This window comes from Bradysia coprophila, unplaced genomic scaffold (genome assembly GCF_014529535.1).
Source record: "Bradysia coprophila strain Holo2 unplaced genomic scaffold, BU_Bcop_v1 contig_373, whole genome shotgun sequence".
Lineage (NCBI taxonomy): Eukaryota > Metazoa > Arthropoda > Insecta > Diptera > Sciaridae > Bradysia > Bradysia coprophila.
This window is the reverse complement of record NW_023503632.1, coordinates 16,116-41,442: the sequence shown is the minus strand read 5'-3', so window position 1 is coordinate 41,442 and position 25,327 is coordinate 16,116. Positions and strand designations below refer to the sequence as shown.

Below are 25,327 nucleotides of genomic sequence, written 5' to 3'. Positions count from 1 at the left end.
AAACGCCAGTCCCTCTGAAATGTTCATGCCGACCGATGGAAGTACATTTGGTTGTATTATGCTAAAAATCGCGTCAAAAACATTTTAAGCTCCTCAGGGTCATGTATGAATCCAGTTACACAATGCAAGGGTAAACGTATGAACGTATGAACTACACATTCAATAAGCGCAGTAATTGCATAATTCTAATTAAATGGATCGCATACATTGATATCCACACAATTGATTTACTTCATGATATGTTGGCGATGATGATTGTAAATAGTGCCGCTCTCTGACTATCCACAATAGGCACAAAATTTAGATTTTATTTTTTTTAAATGAAATGCCGCGCCACAACTCAAATTAGGGTCAATAAAAAAGATTCATATTTTCAGATCAATGTACACGCATCACTTTTCATTCAATTTCTTCAATAATAATTTCTAGTTAAATGAACCATTTGTCGTTAATCAAAATAAAGAGAGAAAAAAAACTCGAACAGTCGAACACTATTCAAATCCATAATACAATGAGTGAACCACCGCAACCCGGCTCGAAGCCGAAAACCTTAGATGAAACAGTTTTAAATTTGCGTTGCGAATTGCGAACTTTGTACGAATCGTTGTCGGAAAAGAACAGTCATCTTATGCTGCTGGAACGTGACGTTCGCGAACGTGATGCAAGCATTAAATTTCTACGAAACGAATTCCATAAACTACGCGAACAACAATGCTTGGACAAAACAGCGGACAGCCACATCGACGACGAACAATCAGACGATATTGTTAGTGAACAACCGGAGTCAATTAGTGAATTAAAGAAGGCGCTAAGTGAACGTGACGCGTTGATTAAAGAATTGTCGGAAAAGATTATTCGCTTGTCTCATGACTTAACATACGTGCAACGAAAATCGTTTGCTAAAGACGATAAAATCATCGAATTACAAAATGAAATCGATAAGTTTCGGCAAGTCGTTCGACCGCTTACCCAGGCTATTTTGGAACGGAAGCGTTCCGACAGCTTTGTGGAATGGACGTCACCGGGTGTTGAATCGACAAGGATTCTGCCATTGTCTGAGGGTAGAATTAAACGACAGGCGATCAGTGCGGAGCCATTGTCCAATATGGCTGGCATGGATGGGGAACTAGTTAAAGTACCCAAATCGAGTTTGTAAGTTTTGTCGCAATTCAGTCTCTTTGTTCATTCGAACAAACATTTAAATTTTTTCAGATTTTTCGCTTGTGATAATTATTGTAATCATCGATCCAGTTATTCTTGTCTCTTTGTTTAGTTTTCTGTTGAAATATGTGACCCACAAAGAGTCAATTTCATTTACAATAAACATTTCTGGTTACGAACAGTTTTTTTGTCTGTTTCATGACGAACATAGCAACAACATTTTTCGTTATTATTAAATTTTATCTCACAATCACATCACGTCAGAAATAACATTTAATTTGCACAAATTTGTCGCAATACGAATATTATCGCTCTGTTTTACACGGATAACGATAAAACGACATTACCATCATACATCATCCTTTCGGTTGCAATAAATTAAAAGAAAATTATCAATCATTCGTCGGAGCATTTAAATTCGCAAACCCAATAATTTATTCGAGGGGTAACCGACTGGCCAAAATGGTGGCAAATCAATTTCTAATTCCTTTCAATTCCGTTTAATTACTTCAATTACCGGACCAACTCGTCTAATTGCCGGATTCGCTCTATTTCCTTTCAATTCCTTTCAATTCCGTTCAATTCCGTTCAATTCCGTTCAATTCCTTTCAATTCCCTTTCAATTCCCTTTCAATTCCCTTTCAATTCCCTTTCAATTTCTAAAGTTACTTCCTGTCAATTCCTTTTAATTGCTCTTAATTCCTTTTATTTCTTTAATTAACGGATTAACACCACTACTTGCCGGATTCGCCCTTCAATTCCTATAATTCCAATCAATTCCTTCAATTCCACGAATTTTCGAAATAATTGCTCGATATTTTCAAATAGATATAAATTTAAAGTCAAAGTTAAACCCTTAAGCATTTCGGAAAAAGAATCGTCAGCCTATATCAAGATGAAATTTGGAACAACTATGTTGTCCAACATTTGAGACTCATTTTGTTAGAATCTTTACTTTTTACTCATACTTTTTAGAAGAGATTTTTCAATTTCAATTTAGATTAAACCGTCCAATTGACTGCAGTTTTGTTTAAAATGATTTCACATCGCACATCATTGTTTATTTTAGATAAATAGTATTTTTCGTAGCAAGTCAGGAAATGACGAAAAACTTTCGTGCATCCGACAACTGAAATATGACATATTTTGCCATGATTCTTCATTAAGAAACGTCAGTTTTTCCCGAACTATATATCGTGCAGGAATAGTTATTTACGTATATGTTGTGGACGGTATATTTTAGGCAATTTCGCGGATTGTAGCGCGAACGAAGTGAGGGCGACAAGCGAAAGTGCCTAAAATAAATCATCCACAACAGATGCGTATACAACGTTTCATGCTGAGGGCCTAAGTTACGAGAAAAATTCCGTAATTTATGCCCAAGCCATGAAAAAAACTTCATGACTATACGACTGATTAATATGGTGAATGTGAAGTGTGTATGTTTTCAAGTAAATTGCTGTGTTTTGTCTGTTTCAGTTGTCCGATGCACAAAAAGTTGTTCGTACCTCGACAGGAAATGGATTTGTTCAGCACACGTCAGCAAAAGCCAAAGCACTCAATTTTTTGTTTCGTTCAAGTGATCGACATCGTAAGATTTTAGGCTTTTGAAAAGTTGATGGAATAGATGATATTGTCGGTGATGCATTTTTTTGTAAATTTGGTTTGAAACTGGAGCATTTCGCATCGGCAATGCCCCAGCCTAACATTCCCCCGACGAATATTCACTTGTTTGTTGCGGATCAAACTCTTCCGTATCTGACTCACAAGAATCCTCTGAAGAAGAATCCTTCAGTGTTCATACTTTGAACATAAAAGGACGTTGGACCTGTTCTAAAATGGAACTAGTCAACACTGTACACTGTTATTTATTGTGCGGGAGCCTTTAAAACTAAAACAAAAAGGAAATAATGTGGTTTTGCATTCGATGGCCCTTTTTCCCGATAATTACACTTATCAGCATTTACTCTCATTTACTTTCAATTCCTTACAATTCCACATATTTCCAGTCAATTCCTATCAATTCCGATCAATTCCTGCCAATTCCGGTCAATTCCATCAATTCCAATTATTTACCGGATACTCCGGCAATTCCTTTGAGGGTGTGTAGTCAATTACCCGAGTCGGTTACCCCTCGAATTTATTGCATCAATTAACGGGGCAAAAACAATTCATCGAAATTTTTGTCGTTGAAAACACTTGGGACATTCCATCAAGTTCGCTGAATTAAGTACTAGTGGAGTACCCGGCTTTGACCGGAATAACTTTTATTGCGCAATATTTAAATATTTTCACGCGTCAAAAATTTTCATGCGTTTCAAAGGGTTTTCAAACATTTTCACGCGTCAAAGATTTTTATTTATTTATTTATTCAAAAAAAAAGATAGATACGCAACCACGACATAAGCAGGCAAAAAATTCGCGCGTCAAGTAACGCATGAAAGTGACAGTGAAACCAACAAACAAAAGAACCCTAAACTTTATATTATTATAGATTATCGGATATATAGACGGATTTTTGTAGGACAGATGTGACTGTGACAATGCAATATATGAAAGTCGGTCCTGTACACACTGTATGTGATTCACATAGCCAAATGTTTTGATACTGTCAACTGATTCATAACGACAAATTTACACAGCGATAAATGTTCGAAAACAAATTGTTGTCTCTGTGAAATTGACTGCGTTCGTCGTATAAAAATAGCATCAAGTTCATAGACACTGAGTTCACTTTCCACTGGTACTAATTGTACCACACTCTAGAAACGTGGCAGCAAGTTCCATGCATGGTTCTTCAAGCTTTGGTACTAAGTGCATGGAAATTAGACAATTCGCACCGTATCGAAGTGATAGTTGTTACTCAACGCAGTTTTTCCGTAGGGAGATAAATCGTACACTATTTCGTGGTGCTAAAATTTGTTTTGCTTTTTTGAGTAAAATAGCAAACGGATCTATGGGAGAAATGTTGGTATAGTAATTTTCACAGCGCAGGAGAGAAAATAGTCATTTTCTTCCCTTCGCTGAAACTTTGGAGGTTGTGAAAAACGTCGTCTTTACATCGGGAATTTTTTCCAAAGTTGAAAAGTTACATTTTTGCGGTGTTACTGACCTCGGCTTAGCCACGGATCAACGAACTTCACGCGAAAACTTTTCCGTCCTTGCGTTGTAAAGATCTATTATTCAACGAGGGAAGACAAGTTGGAAATTGCATTTCTCGCTACGCTCTTGTCCACAAACAACACCATGGAAATGTGTTTTTCACAACACAGCTTTCCGAAGTTTTCGAGGAGGGACAAAAGGACTATTTTCTCGCCTGCGTAGTAAAATAGTCCTATACTCCGACAGATGTGTCGCTCGTCCTCCTACTCAGTAAAACAATAACCCTCGTATCGATTTTTCATCATTTCTCCTCTCACTGATATGTAATCTACTATTAATTCTTCGGCCGTACGGAATTCGGTGTTTAATAAACGCACATCCATAATTCTTTATCTCGTTTTAAATCGGCTAATGTGCACTAATTACCATCAAAACCCTTGCGTACAATTCATTCCGATCGTGTTAATTAAAAGTCTTGACAAATTATTTATCATCACCATTTCGGTTACACGACCAAACATACTGGAAAATCAACGTACACGGAGCTGTGTACATTCATTCGAGTATATTAATTAGTGCCCATTTAGCCGTTAAAGAAAAAGTGAATCATTTTACCTGCATCATGCAGGCTGCATGGACACAACATTGTAGCAAGATTGTAGTGATACTCAATTGAATAAAGAGAAAATTCAAATTTTCCTTTCATCTCGAAAATTAGACATGAAAACAAAATTTTAATTGGCTTAACGAACTGCTGGCCAAGTCTCGGTTTTTGATTAATCGTCTCATTTACTTAATTCTCAATTAAAATCTTAATATTAGACTTGGATTGACTTCAAAACGAATTGCGGTGAAATATACCTAAAATATACCGTCCACAACAGACACGCAAATAACTATTCGCTGACCACGAGTTTTTACAGAATATTGTACACATTCATATCGACCAGCGTGTATACGATTGTATGGAACATTTTTTCTCCATTCAAATTCACACAAATTGACAGTGGAATGAATATTCCCAAGTGTAGAATGAACATTCCCAAGTGTAGAAGTGCGCTTACAAAAATTATTATTTTTACCATTTAAGCTCATCCATACGATCGCATGGAAGTATAAGCACAGGCGATATTAAATTTTGCGTTTTTCTTTTATGTTTTCAGATCTCGTGAGCTTATAAAGTCAGCAATATTAGACAATGACTTTATGAAAAATTTGGATATGACACAGATACGGGAAATTGTGGACTGTATGTATCCCGTTCAATATGCAGCTAAAAGCCTTATTATCAAAGAGGGAGATGTCGGCAGCATTGTCTACGTTATGGAAGGTAATTTGAAGATTTTATTCTCTTATTTTGATTACGTTCGTAGCAAGACATTTTGGAGAATTGAAAGCATTATAGTGTGGTGTGTGTATAGTATATGTATAACCCAAGGATCGTATTGTGACTGCATCGTGCAAAAAATAGATTTCTTATCTGAAGTATTTACAAAATTAGAAATCAACTTACCTACCGTACCGCATTAGAAATTAACAAATGTGACCTTAGCTTTTAAATGAGTCATTAACTTATATGAAAAGTGAAGGTGTTTTTTTATGTAGTGTGTAGTGTGCGCTGCGGTATATATAATGTGGCATATTTGTATTGTACGGTTTTTTTCTTGTACCGGATTTTATATGTTGTTCGGCTTCTTTGACTGAAAGTGATGCTGTTTGAGAGAATGGTTTTGGGTGAATTTGGTTGATTTTAATTCTGTTGTTTGCTGTTTTTAGTACCATTTCGAATTAGTTTGTCAACAGACCACCACGAGTCTGCAAGGATAGTGATGCATTTGAATTTCATTTCGATCATAATTCGCTAGACTTGTTCGTGTGCAAATTGATATAGTGTTCCTGGAGCATTGTATCAAGCACCACTGCCATGGCCAGATGAGAAATGGTATTTTATTAATGCAAAACGTCGAAAAACGTATTAAATTCTCTCTGAGATCGAGACAGTGGTCGAACGTGTTGCTATAGTTTGTCTATGTTATCAATTGATGGACGCCAAAACGTTTCACTGTACGTTCCCTCGTCGGCATTGCAAAGAAGCATTCATTTTAACGCCAAAGACAAAAAATACCAGTTCCTTGGATTTTGTAATTTTCTTGTTTCATTTCTATCTATCCGTTCTCGTAAATCTCTTCGAAAAATGTCGTGCAATATGATTAGTAATTCGAAATTAAATGGCAAAATTACGTATGCAAACATAATACAAACATCAAGTAACACTGGAGATGAATGTGGTGATTTACTGTTGTTTTTTCGGTCATTTCTCTTTTGAATGTTTAAGTGTTTTACGTTTTCGGAATTTTTAAACTTTTGTTTTATCAACAAATTTTAGCACACAGAAATGGCTAAACGTTTACATTGCTTTCTCACGTAATTCACGTACTCCAATGACAATACCTTCGAAAGATTTTTTTTAAATTTAAATTTACTCCACACACATGTAACGAGAAACAGACTCAATTCCCGAAATCGACGTTCATTTGTCGTTCCTAATTTTTGAAAATGTATTTTCTTAGATTTCATTTCGTGTCAGAAGGAGCATTCGAAAGATTTCATTTTAAATTTAACAAAATTTGTTCTCATTTATTGACAAGATTTTTAATGAATTTAGATTCAATCTGTTACTTCTTTTGTTTTAAGTCTCGCGTGTAAGGTCTGTGTTACCGAATCTAGTACTTCGCCCTGCTGCAGCGTCACAACATATTTCTCCCAGTTGTCGTAATTTGTGCAAACCGCTCCAACATGACCGGTCTCCGAGCATTGGAAGCACCTTGGTGCTGCCAAATTTTGACAGATGTCGTTTTCATCTCGTTTTGTTGAGACCACCTAATTCTTCAGTGAACAATATCTAAAAGTCAAATAAAATGCATCAACTGAATTCTAACATCCGATCAGTACAACTGCACAAAGCTTTCCATGTTGTTTGGTTATTGGTTGTGGCCTGTGTTGAAGACATTTCCCTTTCACAAAACGTTTCTTGCAATCGGATTTTATTCAGATAAACTCTTGGATCACATTGCACATAAATAACAACCAATCGATTTCATCCAATATTTAGCCAATATTTCATAGCTAAATGTCATGGTGGCATACACCTAAAATTCAGTTGTCTATGACATTTTGAAAAAGAAACTTTTCCATGTCGTTGGTTCAATGTACGCTGATTCAATGAGAGCTTCACGATCGCTTTGGAATACTGTTCCTTTTATTGTATAAGATCGTTAAATGATTACGAACGAGGGAATGATTGAGAAAAATAGTAAGATTCATCCACCCTATTCAGAGCACCGAATTCGTTTGCATTCATTAATTTGTTTGGAACAATTCGTTCAAAACAAAAAAACAAAAAAATCTTTTTTTTAAATCATTTTGTTGTGGGTAAGAAATTGGAACAAGAGTACGCTAATAAATACGCCTCCTCAAACGTCTGAAATTCAGTTTTTTTTCCTCTATTGAATCAGAAATTGATTCATCAATGAGATTCATTTGCATAATTTAATTCGCAATGATTTTACTGATTATCGAAAATATTAATTCTTCTGGAGCCTTTGTGATATTAGATCGGTATCTAACGGACATTTTTCTTTTTAAACAAAATTTACATTTTGCCATTGGCTTTTGATTTTAATTATTGAAAAATCAACTCATTTCAACCGTTCGTCGATACAATTTAAGCTCGTTTATATGCTCGTTGGAAGTTAATTGCGAGAATTATTACAGTGCTTCCACTGGTGCTACGTTCTTACCTTTTTCTGCTTTTAGTCTTGATTTCTTGACTTATGGAAAAGCACTCCGTTTACACTTTAACCAATAGAAAAGAGGCGTGGTTTAGATGAACGGAGGCAAAATGGAGTGGTTTCTTTATAATCAAGCCTGGGTTCTTATGTCGAAAAAAAAACGTGGCAAAATTGCAGTTTACAATATAAACTGGGAATGGGGTGTGTATAGGTGGGATCGACACGGGAAGGTCACCTGATGGCGAAACAAGAAGAATTCGGGCGCGGAAATCTTTCCCTGAAAGTTTGGATAACGAATTCCTAAAATTCCCCAACCTTAAGAGTCGAAGTTAGGACTCAATCATTTATTCATTCATTCATTCAATCGAAACGATTTCTCGTTAAACTGCCTCAACATTTCTTTTTTCAGTGGAACCTCTGTAATAAACGTGTCACGATCTAATTTTAAATTTATTAACGAATGGTGTTGTCGTTTACACAACGCGTAATACGATCTTGTTCAGACGCCCATTTGTTCTGAAAGTTACAAGTCAATGAAAGTGTAAACTTTCTCACCTATAAAATGGGTAATCACCGACGGAAATTCGTGTTTGTTTTTGGCCGTGCTGCATGTCCGAACCGTTTTAAAAACAAACAAACAAAAAGCTAATTAAAAGTGAATTTCGATTTCGCGTGTGTCATAAGTTACATGATAGTCGTGCAAGTTGTTTTCTTTCGGTCGTTAATGATTGGGATAATCTGCCGGTGTTATATCCGGTATTTTTTTTTTCGTTTCGTTTGTTTTCTTTTTCTCTGATTATGTCAGCACTCATTCGAATGGCTAAATTTTAAGCTAAACTTCAATGATCATTGAATAAAAATTTCCGAAAAATATCCAAAAACCTTGCAGTCAACAACTCACTTTTAGTTTCTACCAATTTCAACTTCAATATTAAAACAAATTTCGAAAACCTTCACATTGTCGTTTTGTATATATTCTTAGCTTTTGCAACGCGTTCCTCATAAGCATAAACCATCAATTGCATTATACCAACATCTCCATAATGTACACAAACCAGCAACAAAACCTACAATTTTCATTGACTTAAATTTAACATTCTCGTTCAATTATTCATAATAATAATACACTCCAGTCGGTTACACTGTTAGTTCGTCGTTGCGAAAAAATGAAGAAACATACACACACACGTCGTATACATTGGTGTAGTGGAGCACACATGTATACACAATCCATTTGCTCGATTTCTTTTTAATAAAGTCTCAAGTCAGTTGCGCATAGATCTTGCATCGATCGCGTGTCGCTGAACAGTACAACGTCGTCGTCGGTCGTGGCTATATAGTTACCAGATCAAAATAACGAGAAGAAACAAAAAAAAAATCAGATTTTCAAAGTTTAGCGATCGTTAAAGGTCGTCGTTTACTCATATTTTTTTTGGAATAATGTGCTTTGTAGTTTCTGTTGAATTTAATTGGTCAGGAAACAAGTTTTTCTGTTTTTCGTTTTGATTCATCGTTAGTAAGATCATTGTAATATATTTTGGCAATGTTGTGTCAAATCATCGTTTGAATCGGTTGACTTCATTTTCGAAATTGAAATACAACAAAACGGCAAACAAAACACTCTAGCATCAACCCACTAAATCGTTTTGTGTGCCATGCAGTCATATGAATACCTACTCTAAGTGTTCCCAATTTTGTTGTTAGACAGACACTCTTTAATTGTTTGAAAATGATATTTTATCAAATTGATCTCGTCTTCGAAATTGATAAGTGTGTCAAATCGTTTCCAATGTAATAAATAATTCATAATTGTTTTGTGTATCTAATAAAATGCTGTGTGTACAATACAATAAATGAGAAACGTGAAAGCAGAGCCACACAGATTAATAAAATGCTGTGTAGTGTTCTTGATTCGGACGGACTTTTGAACTGAATCGAAACAAAGGCTGATGGCTATTTTCATGTTAAATACGATTTTATATGGACTATACACCGACTTTTGTTGCACAATATACCATATACACTGATCGCTATATGTGACGTTCCACGTTAAGTGTGACTTTTTGCTCAATATCGCCGTCAATTGTTTCGGTCTTTGGAGGGTTAAAACATAATTTTAGATTTATCAGAGTTTTAAAGTGATCGATGTTCCCTGTCTATTTCAATTAAGTGATTCCCAGTATGTGATATTTTGGCACAAAATTTGAAAATCCCTCAAGGAATTCAAATTGTGCGCCAAAATATCGTAACCTGAAAATACATTATTGAGTGGAAACATCCATGACTTTTAAAATACTAAAAAATCTGAAATATGTTACGAACTAAGAAAAACCCATTTTAATTCTTAACCCTGGAACTCCTTACGTGTCACGAAAATAAAGTGAACGGGCCCTTTACAACTTCCTTGGCTCCTTGACTCTTGGTGAGCCTAGGAGCTGAGGGGCAGATATTCGTAGAAAATTCGCTGAAACAAAATTTTCAGAAAATCATTGAAAATCCTCAGAAGATTGTCTTTTTAAAAATCCTTTGTCAAAGAAATTCACAAATATCCGCCTCTCGCTACACCCTGCACAAGCGTATTCTTGAAGACTGTACCCATCTAGATTGTTTTCCTTTAAAGACTAAGTTAAGTTAAGTTAAGAGTGGTTGGAATAGATCCCTGAGCCTAGGCCTGAGTTGGGCCTGCTGTGCGTACCAACTTTAGTTAGAATCTATTCACACTTTGTATGAAGTAGAGTATATTATTGGGATGGATCCTCTTTATGATACTGGGCGAAATGATGTACCCTCCAAAGCAATACAACATTTAATTAATAGGATAGTTTGTTGTACCTATAGTGTGTAGGTGTTACCTTCGATCACACTATGTCGATATTCACATCAGAGATGATTTACTATTGAAATTGACTGAAAATTGCTTCTCTACGTTAGGTGTGACACAATCACAAATTTTTCTTATTAAAGGAAAATTGAACCTTTTACTTATGTGAGTAAACTTGCTCCACTATATCAGTGAAAGACTGACGGCCTCACTTATGTTCGACTCAAAATTGTGCTGAATCATGTTCGGCTTGCAAGTTAAGATGAATCGAGCACAAAAAAGCAAAAAAAAATCAAAGTTTAACAATCGTGACAGCTGTCAAAAAACATAAAAAATTTAACGCAACCAACCATGGAATGTCCCATATATGCTATTTATGCTATAATGTAAACAGATTTCTGTTCACATTTTTTTCTCTCGAAAAAAACACAGAAAATTATATTTTCTGAAACATAAACAGCAGAAAATTGTATGAAACAAAAAATTCATTTCTCTGTATTGTGTTTGTTAACATGTCCCAATTAAAAAGAGTTATTTCTCGATTATTAAAAATTACCAACCCAGTACATATACGATTGTCTTCTCAGCGGTTATACCTACTGCTCTAAACAATAAATTAAAAAAAAATTTGAACTGCAATCTCCGTAATATGGAATGAGGATTTTACATAATATTTGCGTTAATATACCACACACAATTAGACTTGCAAACTGAACAATTTTTTTTATTTTTTATTATTTTTGCTTCGCTCTATTGTAAAATGTTAGTTAAACTGAAACTAAATCGTGTGTTTGTTCGATTGTGAAATTGACTATCTCGAATGGAAAAATATCAGAGCGGCTCTAAATTATTCGATCATATTTTTTGTGTTTACTGTTTCATACCGATTCTTATACAATAATGCTGGGTCCTCCAGAAGTTACACGGGCACGGAAAAGAAACAACAATAAACAACAAAAAGTTGTGGTTAGATAAACGGTTGACCAATTCTGTCTCAGTTTCGGTATAAATTGCAAGGTATGCTAAGTAAACACGCAGAGTACAAAGTGTCTGATATCTTAGAAAAATATTATCTTCGATTAACGATTCAATCGATTCGATTCGATAAATTTAGAATGCTTTGACCTCTACCAAATAATTTAACCATCGAAAACAACACCTTCCCTTTTTGTATGTTGATCAAGTAATTTGGATATATTTTCTATCAATTTAGCTTCTACCGGGTTTCTTTTCCACCATTTTTTTCGTGCTTTATGCCATCGTAAAAGTGGCTAGCATTGTGGGTTTTTTGTGGTAATAACCAGGATGTGTGTGTATTGAAGGACAGATGGTATTGTAGAAAGCTTCACATATGAATCTGATTTTTAATTTTTAACCACCATTATGCTGTAGGGAAAAACCGTTATTTAGGAAAGTTATCGTGGAAGATTCTCAGGATGATTTTCGTTTGGTTGTACTTTGAAAATAGCATTTTAGGCCTGCAGGAAGAAATAACAACCATGAACTCTTTAGGAAGAGTGTACTGTTGCAGCATGTTCATTCGAATAATTTTTTTTAGTTTCTTGCATTTGGTCTGCAAGAGCTCAATGGTCTCCCCCACCTCACGTCTATATATTTCCTTCAAAATCAAATATCTTCGGAGTTGCAACATCTTTTCGAAAAATGCCTTCTGTTCTGTAATTTGGGATACTAGTTCCAGTGTTTCTTGTACAGACATTTCGTTACTACTTCACATAGTCATTGTATTAATTGGATATAGTGGTTTAAGTTCTTCACCTCTCCTAGGTTTCTGCTCAAGGATGATTATGGAAAGTTCCATATTTGGGATGTAATTGAGGACCTATCTTTTGAAAATGTCAACTTACGGCAGCTTTTTCGTGTGACATAATTATTTTCTTGGTCCCATTTCTCAATGAACTTATATTTGTGACTGTTTAATAGACAGTGTTTATGGAGTAACTCATCCAAGAAAATGTCGAATTTCAACGTTCCTACTACTTCGTTGTTCTAGACATTTCTCATGTTTTTGATCATTTTTTCGGCTAACATTTAGACTTTTAACAAGCATCGAATGTCTTATTATCGATTCGACATTATGTCTGTCTTTATGGCATGGACTCGTTGTTGATGTGATGAATGCTTAGCATTGAAGTTAACCACGTATAATGATTACTTAATCATCCATCTTTAACCATTCAACAAATGCAGATACATTGCACTTCGTATCTATAGAAGAATCAAAAAGTCGCACGGACATGTGTCTTATGAAGGTTTGAAAAAACTTAAATAGGTTCGTGTATGTATATGCAAACCCGTTGTTGACTTTTGGCAAGTTTTAAGTCACCAGAGGTCAGTTCCTAACAATAAGTGACGTCTTCATGGTCTACAGTCTTCCCTATCCCAAAACTATAGAACTACAGGGAATTCAGACGATTTTTCTAGTTCCCTCCTAGAACTTATCAACTGACCTGCTACCTAACCATCGACAGAATTCAGAAAGGAACCAGAAAAGTCGTCCGAATTAACTGCAGCTCGATAGTTCTAGAATAGGTTTTCATATAAGAGAATTTTTCGTCTGGAAAAACCATTTTCCATTTTTGTTCCACAACTTCTCATGGCAAACAACATGGAAGAAAGAAAAATCTTAAAAAACTTAAGGCGCAAGGAATTACACAATACACAAGTACCTACACTAACACGGTAGATCTCACTTTGTTAAATGGCCTGACTTTTCATTGAAGATGACTTTATTACAAGAAATCCAAGGCCTATTTCCAGGAGTTTTTTATCAAAAATTTCGAGAAAACAAGCACTGAAGATAACAAGCTATTCAATACATCTAATTTTGCTAAACAAAGTAAAACAAAAACTACTTGTCTCAACATCACGAAAAACGTTCGCTGATCGTCGCTAAAAAAATTGCTAAATTTATGTCTCTACAATTTGATAATTGGTCGTAATTTTCGAATCTGCCACTTCGGCTAATGACAATCGTGAATTTTTCTTATTCTCTGTGTTATCGCTCGCCAATGGATTAAACATTTCAGTGTCGAGCTAGTTTTTGATTGTCTCGAATAACTCGAGTCAAAGTTGAATTGATAATGCCGCGTTATCAGACAATTAACATATCAGTCAAACGTGAAATCCGAAAAAGAATCTGAAAATCGTATTTAGCATGAGATGCCATCGCCGAGAAGTAATGAAATTCATGTTTTTATATAACAGCTGCTCTAACTGATTATAAAAATGTAATTGATGCAACTACCGCAACGCAACCGATTTCAAAACTTTTTTAATCGCAAAGAAAAATGAAAATTCGCCGATATCCTGGCAAAGCGATAGACGCCAGTCTGTCCCTGGACCAAGGCAACATAATGGAATCAATTTATGCGAACAATTGGATCAACGCCAACGAAATCATTAAAACGAAAGGCGATTTACACAAACGTTATGATTTGATAACAACCACAACGGACAACAGTACATCATCGCTGGGGAAATACCAAAAAACGTTGGAGCAAATTCGCAATTTCGATCTGGAGCCAAAGGATCCGAGTGTCGCCAAAACGATTAAGGAGCTGAACGGTTATCAACCGTCTACACTACGAAAAAAAAATCGCCGTCAGTACCACGATTGGGACGAAGACTCAGTGCCGGCCTTGAATTCCGTACCAGCGACACGGAACGGTAAAAGTGATACGCATGCACCGAGATATGAAATCCTTGCAAATAATGAGAAGCATAAATCATCGACAAGAAATGATGGTCGGACCAAATCCAATTCGACTGTTAAGCGATCTCAAACGATGAGAGACACAAAGTCTGAATTTTCAAAGACATTAGACGTAAAAGATAATTTAATCGATAAATCGGTGCAAAAAACCACTATTAGTACTGCCGCCAGCCGTAGAGAGTCGAACACTTCCTCTAACTGTGATAATCCATTGAAATACACACCAAGGCTAATTGAATCAGATCCAACAACAACTACAGCCGATGCAACAAAATATCAAACTTTCAATACGAACAAACCGGTTGTGCGTGCAAAAAGTGTTAGAATACATCCGTCAGTTGTATTATCGGGCATATTCAATAAAAACGATCATGACGGTGCTCAATTCATCAATGATCTCACACCGTCTACACCAATTATGACGCCCGTAATACATTCGTCGCCGAGTAAGTTCAATACGATTGCGGTGCCAAATAAAAAAAATGCTGTGGCTGCCCATACAGCCAACAGATTCGTATCGTCGTCGCCCACATCGAAATGTAACCAAAAACTCGCATACACAGACGACGAAATAAGATATCCAAGGCAATCACCGTCCGACAGTGCTCAACAAAATAACAACTTTTATCCATCCAGCGAAGAATCGGATGAAACGTTTAGCATACCGCGACCGCGATTGATTGTTCCTGTGCACACATACGCCAGGAAACGACGCACCGGAAATCTTCACAGCGATCACATGTTTACAAAAGCCGATGATGATGATGACGACACAGATGTTCACATAAATGGTACATTCACTTTACGTTCTTACACTTCCACTTTGTTCTTTTAATATACATTTTATCGAAAAGGAATTCGTAACATATGATGAGTGTTGAACATACGCACATGTATTGTGTATGCACAGCACACCGTGCACCCGTAATTTGAATATCGTATATAAATAGAAAACAACATCTTGGGGCTCGTACGAGCGGAGGCTAATGCATTGAAACGATTTTTATGAGTTGGTGAGAGGCAGTGAAATTTCAGCATGAATTTGCTTCAAGTGTTTTTCAGCTGATCCACCGTATAAACCGGTTTGATTGTTTGTGTGGATTGCCTGAAAAACAGCTGAAGCAATTTCATGCTGAAATTTTACCGCCTTTAACTGTAGTTGGGGTCGGAATGGTTATTTATTGGTTAGCTCATGAGTATGATCTAACTACCTCTGAATGTTTAATGCAAATACGCGAAGTTTTAGCCCACAATTCTAAGCAGAGACCAGATACCATTACTGAACTTTTGACGAAAATAATATTAGGTTATTGGAACTCCCTTAGATTTTACTACGTCCACAGGATCAGGAGAACATTTTGATGATCAATAAGCGAAATTAAATGGAAGTCGCATATTAGATGAGTTGTCCGAATTGATTTGTCTCTACTTCTATAGATCAAGTTCAAGGTTATTCGAAATGTCAAAAATCATCCACAGAGTCCCTATTTTCGATTATGGGAGATAAATCTCCCGGGAAAATGACTTCACTTTTGTACGAAAAATGACGTAATTTTCCAGGGAGAATAGAATCATCTCCCAAAATTTGTGCAGTGAAAATGATATGGCTGTAACGTTGAGAAATAGAAACACATGTTTAAATGGTCTTCGTGGTTTTCCTGTCAAATATTGAGCTTAAACACTTACGCCATAGAGTGTTTAAGTGAGAGAGATGGCGAAACGACAACCTATTGTTCCATCTCGGGGTCTGCTGTCAGATTATTTTGTATTATCGATGACAGCAGACCCTGAGTTGATTTTCCATCTCGCTCTACTTAAACACCGTATACAAGAAAAACTTATAATTTCACCTTTTATACATTGGAAGGGTTTAAATTTAACGTTCTTGTTCATCCGGACAAAACACAAAATCAATTAATTAGGGTTCTCTATGAATGACGGTGTAGCTGTCAGTGTTCAGGTTAACAGTTACTCGGACTTGATGATCTATGGTCATCAAAATTTCGAACAACTTTGTAATTTGATTATTTCCTCATCGCCAAAGTGAGAGGTTAGAGGTCAGTTGTTTGTACAGCGGAAAATTTGTAGGGTTACATGTTCGAAAATTGTTGATCAAAGTTATTTTAAGATAAGGGCCTCAATTCTCATATGTTCGTAAATTTAAGAATTCGTAACTTGACAGTTGTCACTTTAATGCTAAGAGTGGTCCATACGATTCGTGACAACTGTCAAGTTTCGAATTCTTAAATTCATGAGAATCGGCGCCCAGGGCCAATTTTTAGGAGTTTCATTCCTAAAACTTCCTAAAATAATCCCAAATTTAAACATTCAAAAATTTAGGAATTCTAAGGAACTTTTTAAGAATTTACAGGAATTTTACGGAATTGAATTCCCAAAGACCACTGAAAACATGTCTAAGACCCAAGCTACAGAATGCTTTGATCGTTTTCTTAGCTAAGAATTTCGGACTTCTATCTTGACAATATCTTACGGGCATAGCCCCATACACACTCTGTATTACAGAGTTAGCCCTTTCAGCTTACAAATTAATCTCTCTCAGTCTGCGCAAAAAAAGAAAGATTTAATTTCAATAAATATTTGTCCATGCAAAACATCATAAATGCTTTAATGTGTAATTCGTTACAAGAGAAAATCAAGTTTGTTCAATTTAATGGCATGGGTAATGATTGAAAGTGAAATGACTTAGTCATTCGTGCGCATTTTTTTCTGCGGTCGTTTGTATGTGTGTGTTACTCACGTAGCGAACAGCGTGCTATGTGTGTACGAACGTAATAATATAAACAGCACAACAAATGCAAGTGCTGTGCAGTTTAAATTTCGAAAACAAAATTGAAAATTCGTTTTATTAAAAAAACAAATGATCCATGCTCTGCGCATTGCTCATCCGAATAAAAAAAAAATATTTTATTTTATTGAAATTCAATCAGCAATTCGTTTATGAAAGTAACCAGATACACTGCACGCATTAGGAACGAAGATATTTTCATTTTGGTGTAATTACATCCGCAGATCGATACAAAATGTTATTCTGCTAATGCGGTATGCATATCCACTCGATTATAATGTCGGGTCATAAATAGTCCAAGAGTTTCGCTTTTCAATAATTTCTTCTTTTTTTGTTGTTTCGGATAGGATGTGTTTATCTATCTTCCATATCGGTACGGTCAACTTATTGCACTTTGATGCAGAAGAAGTAAAAAAAATTGTCTTTTACGATGCACACAGCTCATCTTGGACTGTGGTGTAACCATATAAGCAAAAATAGTGAAATTTCTTTCTATATCTCTTGCAACGTTCATTGCTTTAAATGTCTCACAACAATTTTTTCTTCTTATTATTTCTTCCATAGAGGGACGAGTTGAAGTATCACGCGAAGGCCGATACTTGTCAACACTATCTGGTGCTAAAGTTTTGGGTGAATTAGCTATTTTATACAATTGTCAGCGTACCGCAACCATAACAGCCAATACCGACTGTAAACTATGGGCCATCGAACGACAATGCTTCCAGACCATTATGATGCGTACCGGATTAATCCGGCAAGCCGAATACAGCGAATTTTTGAAAAGGTTGGACGAAAATGCGGATTTTATTTCCGGTCCGGAAACTAAAGCCAAACAATTTCCGTTTTCAGTATTCCCATTTTCAAGAATCAACCCGAAGACATACTTATCAAAATTTCGGACGTGCTGGAAGAGACATTCTATCAGAAAGGTGACTATATCGTGCGACAAGGCGCCCGTGGCGATACATTCTTCATTATATCGAAGGGTCAGGTGCGTGTCACAATCCGGCAAACCAATACGGAGGAAGAGAAATTCATTAGAGTGCTTGGCAAGGGTGACTTCTTCGGCGAAAAGGCGTTACACGGGTAAGACCATTTAACCGATAAGAAAAGGTGAGCTCATGAAACTGATCTAACTGCTCGATTTGTGTTACACAGCGATGATCTACGGACGGCAAATATCGTAGCTGACTCACCGGAAGGCGTGACATGTCTGGTCATTGACCGGGATACATTTAACCAATTGATCTCTAATTTGGACGATATTCGTACAAGATACGATGATGAGGGCACGCTAGAACGAAAAAGGTGAGTCTGGGTGTGTGAGTGTACCTTTATCATGTTAACCTTGGATGGGTGGCCGATGATGGTAGTATAAAAATCAATCAAAATAATTTTAATTGCGACCTATAATTCCATGCTTCCTAAAAAAGGCAGTTCGGTAAGTTGCGCCTCTTAACATTCTTCAATCGAAACCGCATTTCCACATTTGAATTCGGATCATTCGGATCGTTAATTTCCTTCTGTCTTCACAGAATCAACGAAGAATTCTCCGGTGTTTCCCTCGCCGATCTACGAGTTCTGTCTACGCTTGGCGTTGGCGGATTCGGTCGTGTCGAATTGGTGCAAATACATGGCGATCCGACACGTTCATTTGCACTGAAACAAATGAAAAAATCGCAAATCGTCGAGACGCGTCAGCAGCAGCACATCATGTCCGAGAAAGAAATCATGTCCGAAGCGAATAGTCAGTTCATCGTTAAACTGTTCAAAACATTCAAAGATCGCAAGTATTTGTACATGCTGATGGAGAGCTGCTTGGGCGGTGAATTGTGGACAATTCTGCGGGACAAAGGCCATTTCGACGATGGTACGACCAGATTCTATACAGCTTGTGTGGTGCAGGCATTCGATTATTTACATTCGCGAAATATAATTTATAGGTAAGCATTGAAGGGTGGAAGTGGTGCGCTTGGTACCCGGTCAGTCATTACTCTTAATCAAATGTTCAAATTTTTCCTTCTCGATTCGCAGAGATTTGAAACCAGAGAATTTGTTGCTGGACGTGAAAGGCTACGTGAAGCTAGTCGATTTTGGTTTTGCTAAAAAGCTTCAATCGGGACGAAAGACATGGACATTCTGCGGTACTCCCGGTAAGTTTAAAATAATAAAGTCTCGATAAATTCGGTTGCTAGCCTCCATCTCATGCAATTTACTTCCAGAATACGTTGCCCCCGAAGTCATTCTAAATCGTGGCCATGACATTAGTGCCGATTACTGGTCACTGGGTGTGTTAATGTTTGAATTGTTAACTGGTAAGTTTAGTGGACATTTTGCCTATCATATCCGTCAAACTAACGTCATTTTATTCTCTTCCAGGCACTCCACCATTTACCGGTGCCGATCCGATGAGAACATACAATATCATCCTAAAGGGTATCGATGCCATCGAATTCCCCCGAAATATTACCCGAAATGCATGCGCCCTGATAAAGAAACTTTGTCGCGATAATCCCACAGAGCGGTTGGGTTATCAGCGTGGCGGTATCAGCGAAATTCAGAAGCATAAGTGAGTAAAATATTGGAAGGGAAGGGTTGGAAAAGAACGAATTTTCGAAAAACGATTCTCGACTTTCAGATGGTTTGACGGTTTCTACTGGGAAGGACTGTGCAATCGAACGCTTACACCGCCAATTTTACCAAATGTAAAATGTGCCACAGACACCACCAATTTCGACGATTATCCACCAGATCCGGATGGGCCACCACCCGATGATAACACTGGATGGGATAAGGATTTTTAGTAGACAGTTACGCGCAGACAGATTTTATATATTTTTGTTGTAAATATGAAGAGAATGTTTTTCCATTTTCATTGGAGTGTGGAAATTGCGCGGAATGAAGCAAAAAACACAAAATTGCTGGCCACATGGAAAAACTGCGTTTGTGCGCCGGAGCTTTTGTTGTCCGGAGATCTTTTTTCTTTCTTTGTTCAGATTTCTTAGAGATTTTAATAATTTAATCAGAATAATTGTTTTTGTGGCTAAAATACCCCCTCCCCCCTTGAGAATCATTTTTGCATTTTTTTATACGGAAAAATAATGAGAAAGAATTTTAGACGATGCAATCAGAATGCAAAGTTTTTATTAAAAAAAAGAAAATCGGAAAAATTGTGGGTGCATTTAGCTAGCACTTTAGAAATTTAATGAGATGAAGTTTATATATTTGAGTTTGTTAGTTTTTTTATAAATAAATAATTAAATATTATACAAAAAAGAGAAAAGAAAATAAATTGTGACAATTGGACGATGCAATATTAACAAAAAAAACATTTTGCGTTTTAATGCGTTGCCGCATCGTTCCACCATTTTTACAGCATGATTAGGCCTGTTCATTTTACAGTAAGAGTCTAAAATTCATCTGGAATGGAGTTTATCTGGTCCGGAAGGCTAAAACATTGGACCCTTATTCTTTAATCAGTTTAAAAAAAAAACTTAAAGGGCAAATGTGATGCAAGTCCTTTATCTTACTTACAAAATTACTGATATCGCTGAGGGTGACGCCAATTTAGGAACCAACCTTGGAACACCTCACTCATGTCTAAGATAACCCAAATCCATCAAAAAATCCGATGGAAGTTAGGAAGTGTCAGAGGAACCATCTGTCATCCCAAAATTTAAAAACCAACATAATGGAAGTTTATACTGAATAACACCACATTACCATCCATATCATGCACCAAAATATACAACACACACACATACAAATTGGCTTTCATATGACATTTGTATGTAGACTTTGGAGAGCTCCAGCTCCCAAGATATTTTCCAACTTTTGAAAATTTCATTGTTATTTTTGGGCCTACAACCAAAATTTCAGGAAAATCTATAGAAACGTTTAGGAGGTGCATGAAATCTTCATCGGGTGTGACGTACCACTTCGACGAATGTGAATTGTTGTTCGTCGACTGCTGTCGGTTGAACAACGTCTGCACTGGCAGCGACAGTCGCATTGTGCTACAACTTTTTGGTTGGCCTGACAATCGGTACCAGTGAGAACAGTTCATTCACTTTGGCGACGTGTTCGCTGGAATTTGGTTTTATCTTCTCAGGTATATCCAGTAGGTACGTAAGATCCTGTTCGGGTAACGGAAGGGGCTTAGTTGGATGTAATGTTTTGAAGGTAGAATCAGTTTTTGAATTATTGGTGATTTTTCGCTATGAGCCCAAGGAATTTACCTGTGAGCCAAGTGTACTGAATGGTCGGATTCAAAAGCCTCGTAACAGTCTCCGTCACGATCATCTACATCCATTAACCTGTTACAGATAGCAAGCACATGGCTGGTATTATTATCGGGTCTATTACTTCCATCTATTAATAGTATATTACTTCCTAGGTTCCAAGTTGTGTATTTGATAAGTGGGGTGTTACAGCCCGACCCGAAAACTTGCAAAACTTGTTGCAAAAAATATTTTCCTTTTACGAATTTTGCAACTACTTTGACAACTACTTCAGGTTGCTCCCAGTCGTTTGAAGTAGTTGCAAAAGTTGTCGCAAAAACATTTTCCTTTTACGAATTTTGCAACTTCTTTTGCAACTACTTCAGGCGGGTAATAATAATAATAATTGAACATTTATTTAGCATCGCTATTTTTACACATTCTCATACAAATAACACATAATTTAAAACATACTTTTAGCCTGACTTTCGTCAATTTTTCACAGTTAATTCAGATTTTAAATAATTCTCTTCACAAATTGTCTCAGTTTATCTTTGAACACAGCCTCACTATTTTCGTCTTTTAAGTCTCTGGGAAGCGAATTGAACAAAGCTAATCCCTTATGGAACAGTGAATTCGCTTGTTTATTACTTCTCTTGTTCGTCACGTAGAAATCACTTCTCGACCTCGTTAGGTGCCCATGAATGTCACTATTGACTGTCACCATTTCTCCTAGATACTGCGGTAGCAATCCTCGTCGTAGCTTGAATATAAATCTTAACGTTGTCGCGTACACCCTTTGCTTCACGCTCAGCCAGTTCAATGCCTCCAACATGAATGAAATAGGTGTAAGTTTCTTGCATTTTAGGACTGCTCTCATTGCCCTGTTTTGTAGCTTTTGCAGTCTGTCAAATGCTGCCTGATCGCTCAAGAACAGTAATGACGAGCAGTAGTCAAAGTGTGGTGCAATTATTGCCTTGTACTAGTCTGCATCCTGTGGCACTTCGTGCCACGTCGCATCCTAGCAAGCTAGACCGGGCAGACACCTGTTAGAGACTAACATCTATTCGAAAGCAACTCTAAGTCTGCTAAAGAGCTATACGAAAATCGCTTCGTTCCGCTAATGCCTAATGCCTAATGCCTAATATCGTCTTTTCATTATTTATTTTTCATGCCAGGGGGCTGCCGCCCCCTGGACCCCCGCAATCACCACTCTTACACCTTTTCCAACAAACACCTCTTCCCGTGTTACACACTGCTGAAAACCATCGATTTTTGGTGAATCCCTTACCTTCTACAACTCACGCCACAACTACTGTTTCAATACCGAACAACTTTGCCGAAGAAACTAATTTTCCATTTGCTTCATTAAAAAAGTTATACAAATCGAGGGACTTGTCACTCACACACAAAAGCGTACACTGTGGTCACTTTCAGACGACAACTCTTTCGATAGTAAATAACTTTGTCGAAGAAACCAACTTTCCATCTGCTTCACATAAAAAGTTACAAAAATCGAGGGGGTGGTCACTCAAACACAAAAGCGTACACTGCGGTCACTTTCAGTCGACAACACTTTCGATAACCAACAACTTTGCCGAAGAAACCAACTTTCCATCTGCTTCACACAAAAAGTTACAAAAATCGAGGGGGTGGTCACTCACACACAAAAGCGTACACTGTGGTCACTTTCAGACGACCACTCTTTCAATAACCAACAACTTTGCCGAAGAAACCAACTTTCCATCTGCTTCACATAAACAGTTACAAAAATCGAGGGGGTGGTCACTCACACACAAAAGCGTACACTGTGGTCACTTCCATACAACCACTCTTTCAATACCCAACAACTTTGCCGAAGAAACCAACTCTCTATCTGCTTCACAGCCAAAGATACAAAAATCGAGGGGGTGGTCACTCACACACAAAAGCGTACACCGTGGTCACTTCTATTCAACCACACCACTCACCTCTACAACTCATTCAACTTTCCCCAAAAACAAATCCATTTCACCCAAAGAAAAACTCAAAATCATCATCGATCACTGTACGTTGGAGTAGCTCAGAAATGACCTACTTGGAGAGCTGTCACTCGCTCGAAATTGATCCGAATTTCCTAAATTTTTTTTCCTCGATTGGCACAATCCATACCTTTTTTTGAAACCCTCACACGCCCCTCTAGCTTCTAAAACAGCCGCTCCGCAATTACAAACGTCTTCCCGTTGGTGGGCAAACACCCTACTTGCCACCTATAACTCCAACAAATTGAATCCAATTTTTTTCCAGTTTTTTTTCTTCGCTTCGTACCATCAATACCTTTCATTTGAGGCCTCACACGCCTCACCAACTTGCAAAACAGCCGCTCGACAATTTAAAACATTTTCTGGACGCCCAAAAAAACCCATAAAATCCACTCTACCACCTCCCGATGAAAAGTTAGAAAAAAACTTTCTTTTGCAACTTTGTTCACCGCAATAAATTGAACATTTCTTCTTCCCACCCGACGCTCCAACTCTCAAAATAACCGAGTTATATCGATTCTCCCATTTTCCACCTCCCCACAGTCATAACTTCACTATCTCCGAACAAACTTTTCGCCGGACCACGTTTTCTCCACGTTTCAGACCATTCCCTACAACATATCAAAAAGTGTTTTTTTTGTTTTGCTCTGAACTTTTATTTTGACGTCAAATAGCGGACAAACAGACAAACATCCCGTCATTATAATATGTTACACCCGCTCCTAACTCACCAAACACACATTTTTCACACACACCACACACAAAATAAAAACAAAAACGAAATCCTCTTGACTCCTCCGCTTGAACGCAAAAAAAATCCTCTTGACTCTTCCGTTGAAACACCCGCTCCTAACTCACCGAACACACATTTTTCACACACACCACACACAAAATAAAAATAAAAACGAAATCCTCTTGACTCCTCCGCTTGAACGCAAAAAAATTCCTCTTGACTCTTCCGTTGAAACACCCGCTTCTAACTCACCGAACACACATTTTTCACACACACCACACACACAAAATAAAAACAAAAACGAAATCCTCTTGACTCCTCCGCTTGAACGCAAAAAAATTCCTCTTGACTCTTCCGTTCAAACTAAAAAAAAAGGTATTTTGACGGTAAATAGCGGACAAACAGACAGACAGAAAGAAAGAAAGACAAACATCCCGTCGTTATAATATGTTACTAGTCTGCATCCTGTGGCACTTCGTGCCACGTCGCATCCTAGCAAGCTAGACCGGGCAGACACCTGTTAGAGACTAACACCTGTTACAGACAAAGGCCTATTAGCGACAAACAGACAAACACCTATTAGAGACAAACATCTATTCGAAAGCAACTCTAAGTCTGCTAAAGAGTTATACGAAAATCGCTTCGCTCCGCTCAAACATTCTTATGAAAAGTTAGTCCAAAACATCACCTTCTTCTTTTGTAATGCCTAATATCGTCTTTTCATTATTTATTTTTCATGCCAGGGGGCTGCCGCCCCCTGGACCCCCGCAATCACCACTCTTACACCTTTTCCAACAAAACACCTCTTCCCGTGTTACACTCTGCTGAAAACGATCAATTTTTGATGAATCTTGTACCCTTCTACAACTCACGCCACAACTACTTTGTCAATCCGAACAACTTTGCCGAAGAAACCAACTTTCCATCTGCTTCACACAA

At 37.2% G+C, this 25,327-nt stretch overlaps 1 protein-coding gene across 7 annotated transcripts in view; it reads left to right on the top strand.

The window, feature by feature from the left end:
* LOC119082106 (cGMP-dependent protein kinase, isozyme 2 forms cD4/T1/T3A/T3B) overlaps positions 1 to 20,739 on the top strand; it is a 54,650-nt gene extending 33,911 nt beyond the window's left edge. For 2 of the 7 annotated variants that reach the window (XM_037191480.1, XM_037191481.1), the window contains exons 3-11: positions 5,427 to 5,593; positions 17,979 to 18,198; positions 18,264 to 18,500; positions 18,573 to 18,722; positions 18,950 to 19,357; positions 19,449 to 19,567; positions 19,637 to 19,729; positions 19,794 to 19,983; positions 20,053 to 20,589. In XM_037191480.1, coding sequence (XP_037047375.1) covers positions 5,427 to 5,593; positions 17,979 to 18,198; positions 18,264 to 18,500; positions 18,573 to 18,722; positions 18,950 to 19,357; positions 19,449 to 19,567; positions 19,637 to 19,729; positions 19,794 to 19,983; positions 20,053 to 20,218 — 1,750 coding nt within the window. In that variant the 3' untranslated portion in view covers positions 20,219 to 20,589. Of the gene's footprint in view, positions 1 to 440; positions 1,153 to 5,426; positions 5,594 to 9,342; positions 9,527 to 9,718; positions 9,825 to 14,087; positions 15,400 to 17,978; positions 18,199 to 18,263; positions 18,501 to 18,572; positions 18,723 to 18,949; positions 19,358 to 19,448; positions 19,568 to 19,636; positions 19,730 to 19,793; positions 19,984 to 20,052 lie in introns of those variants that run through there. The other 5 variants (XM_037191479.1, XM_037191476.1, XM_037191478.1 and 2 more) reach the window with 5 other exon arrangements.
* Positions 20,740 to 25,327: the final 4,588 nt, after the last annotated feature.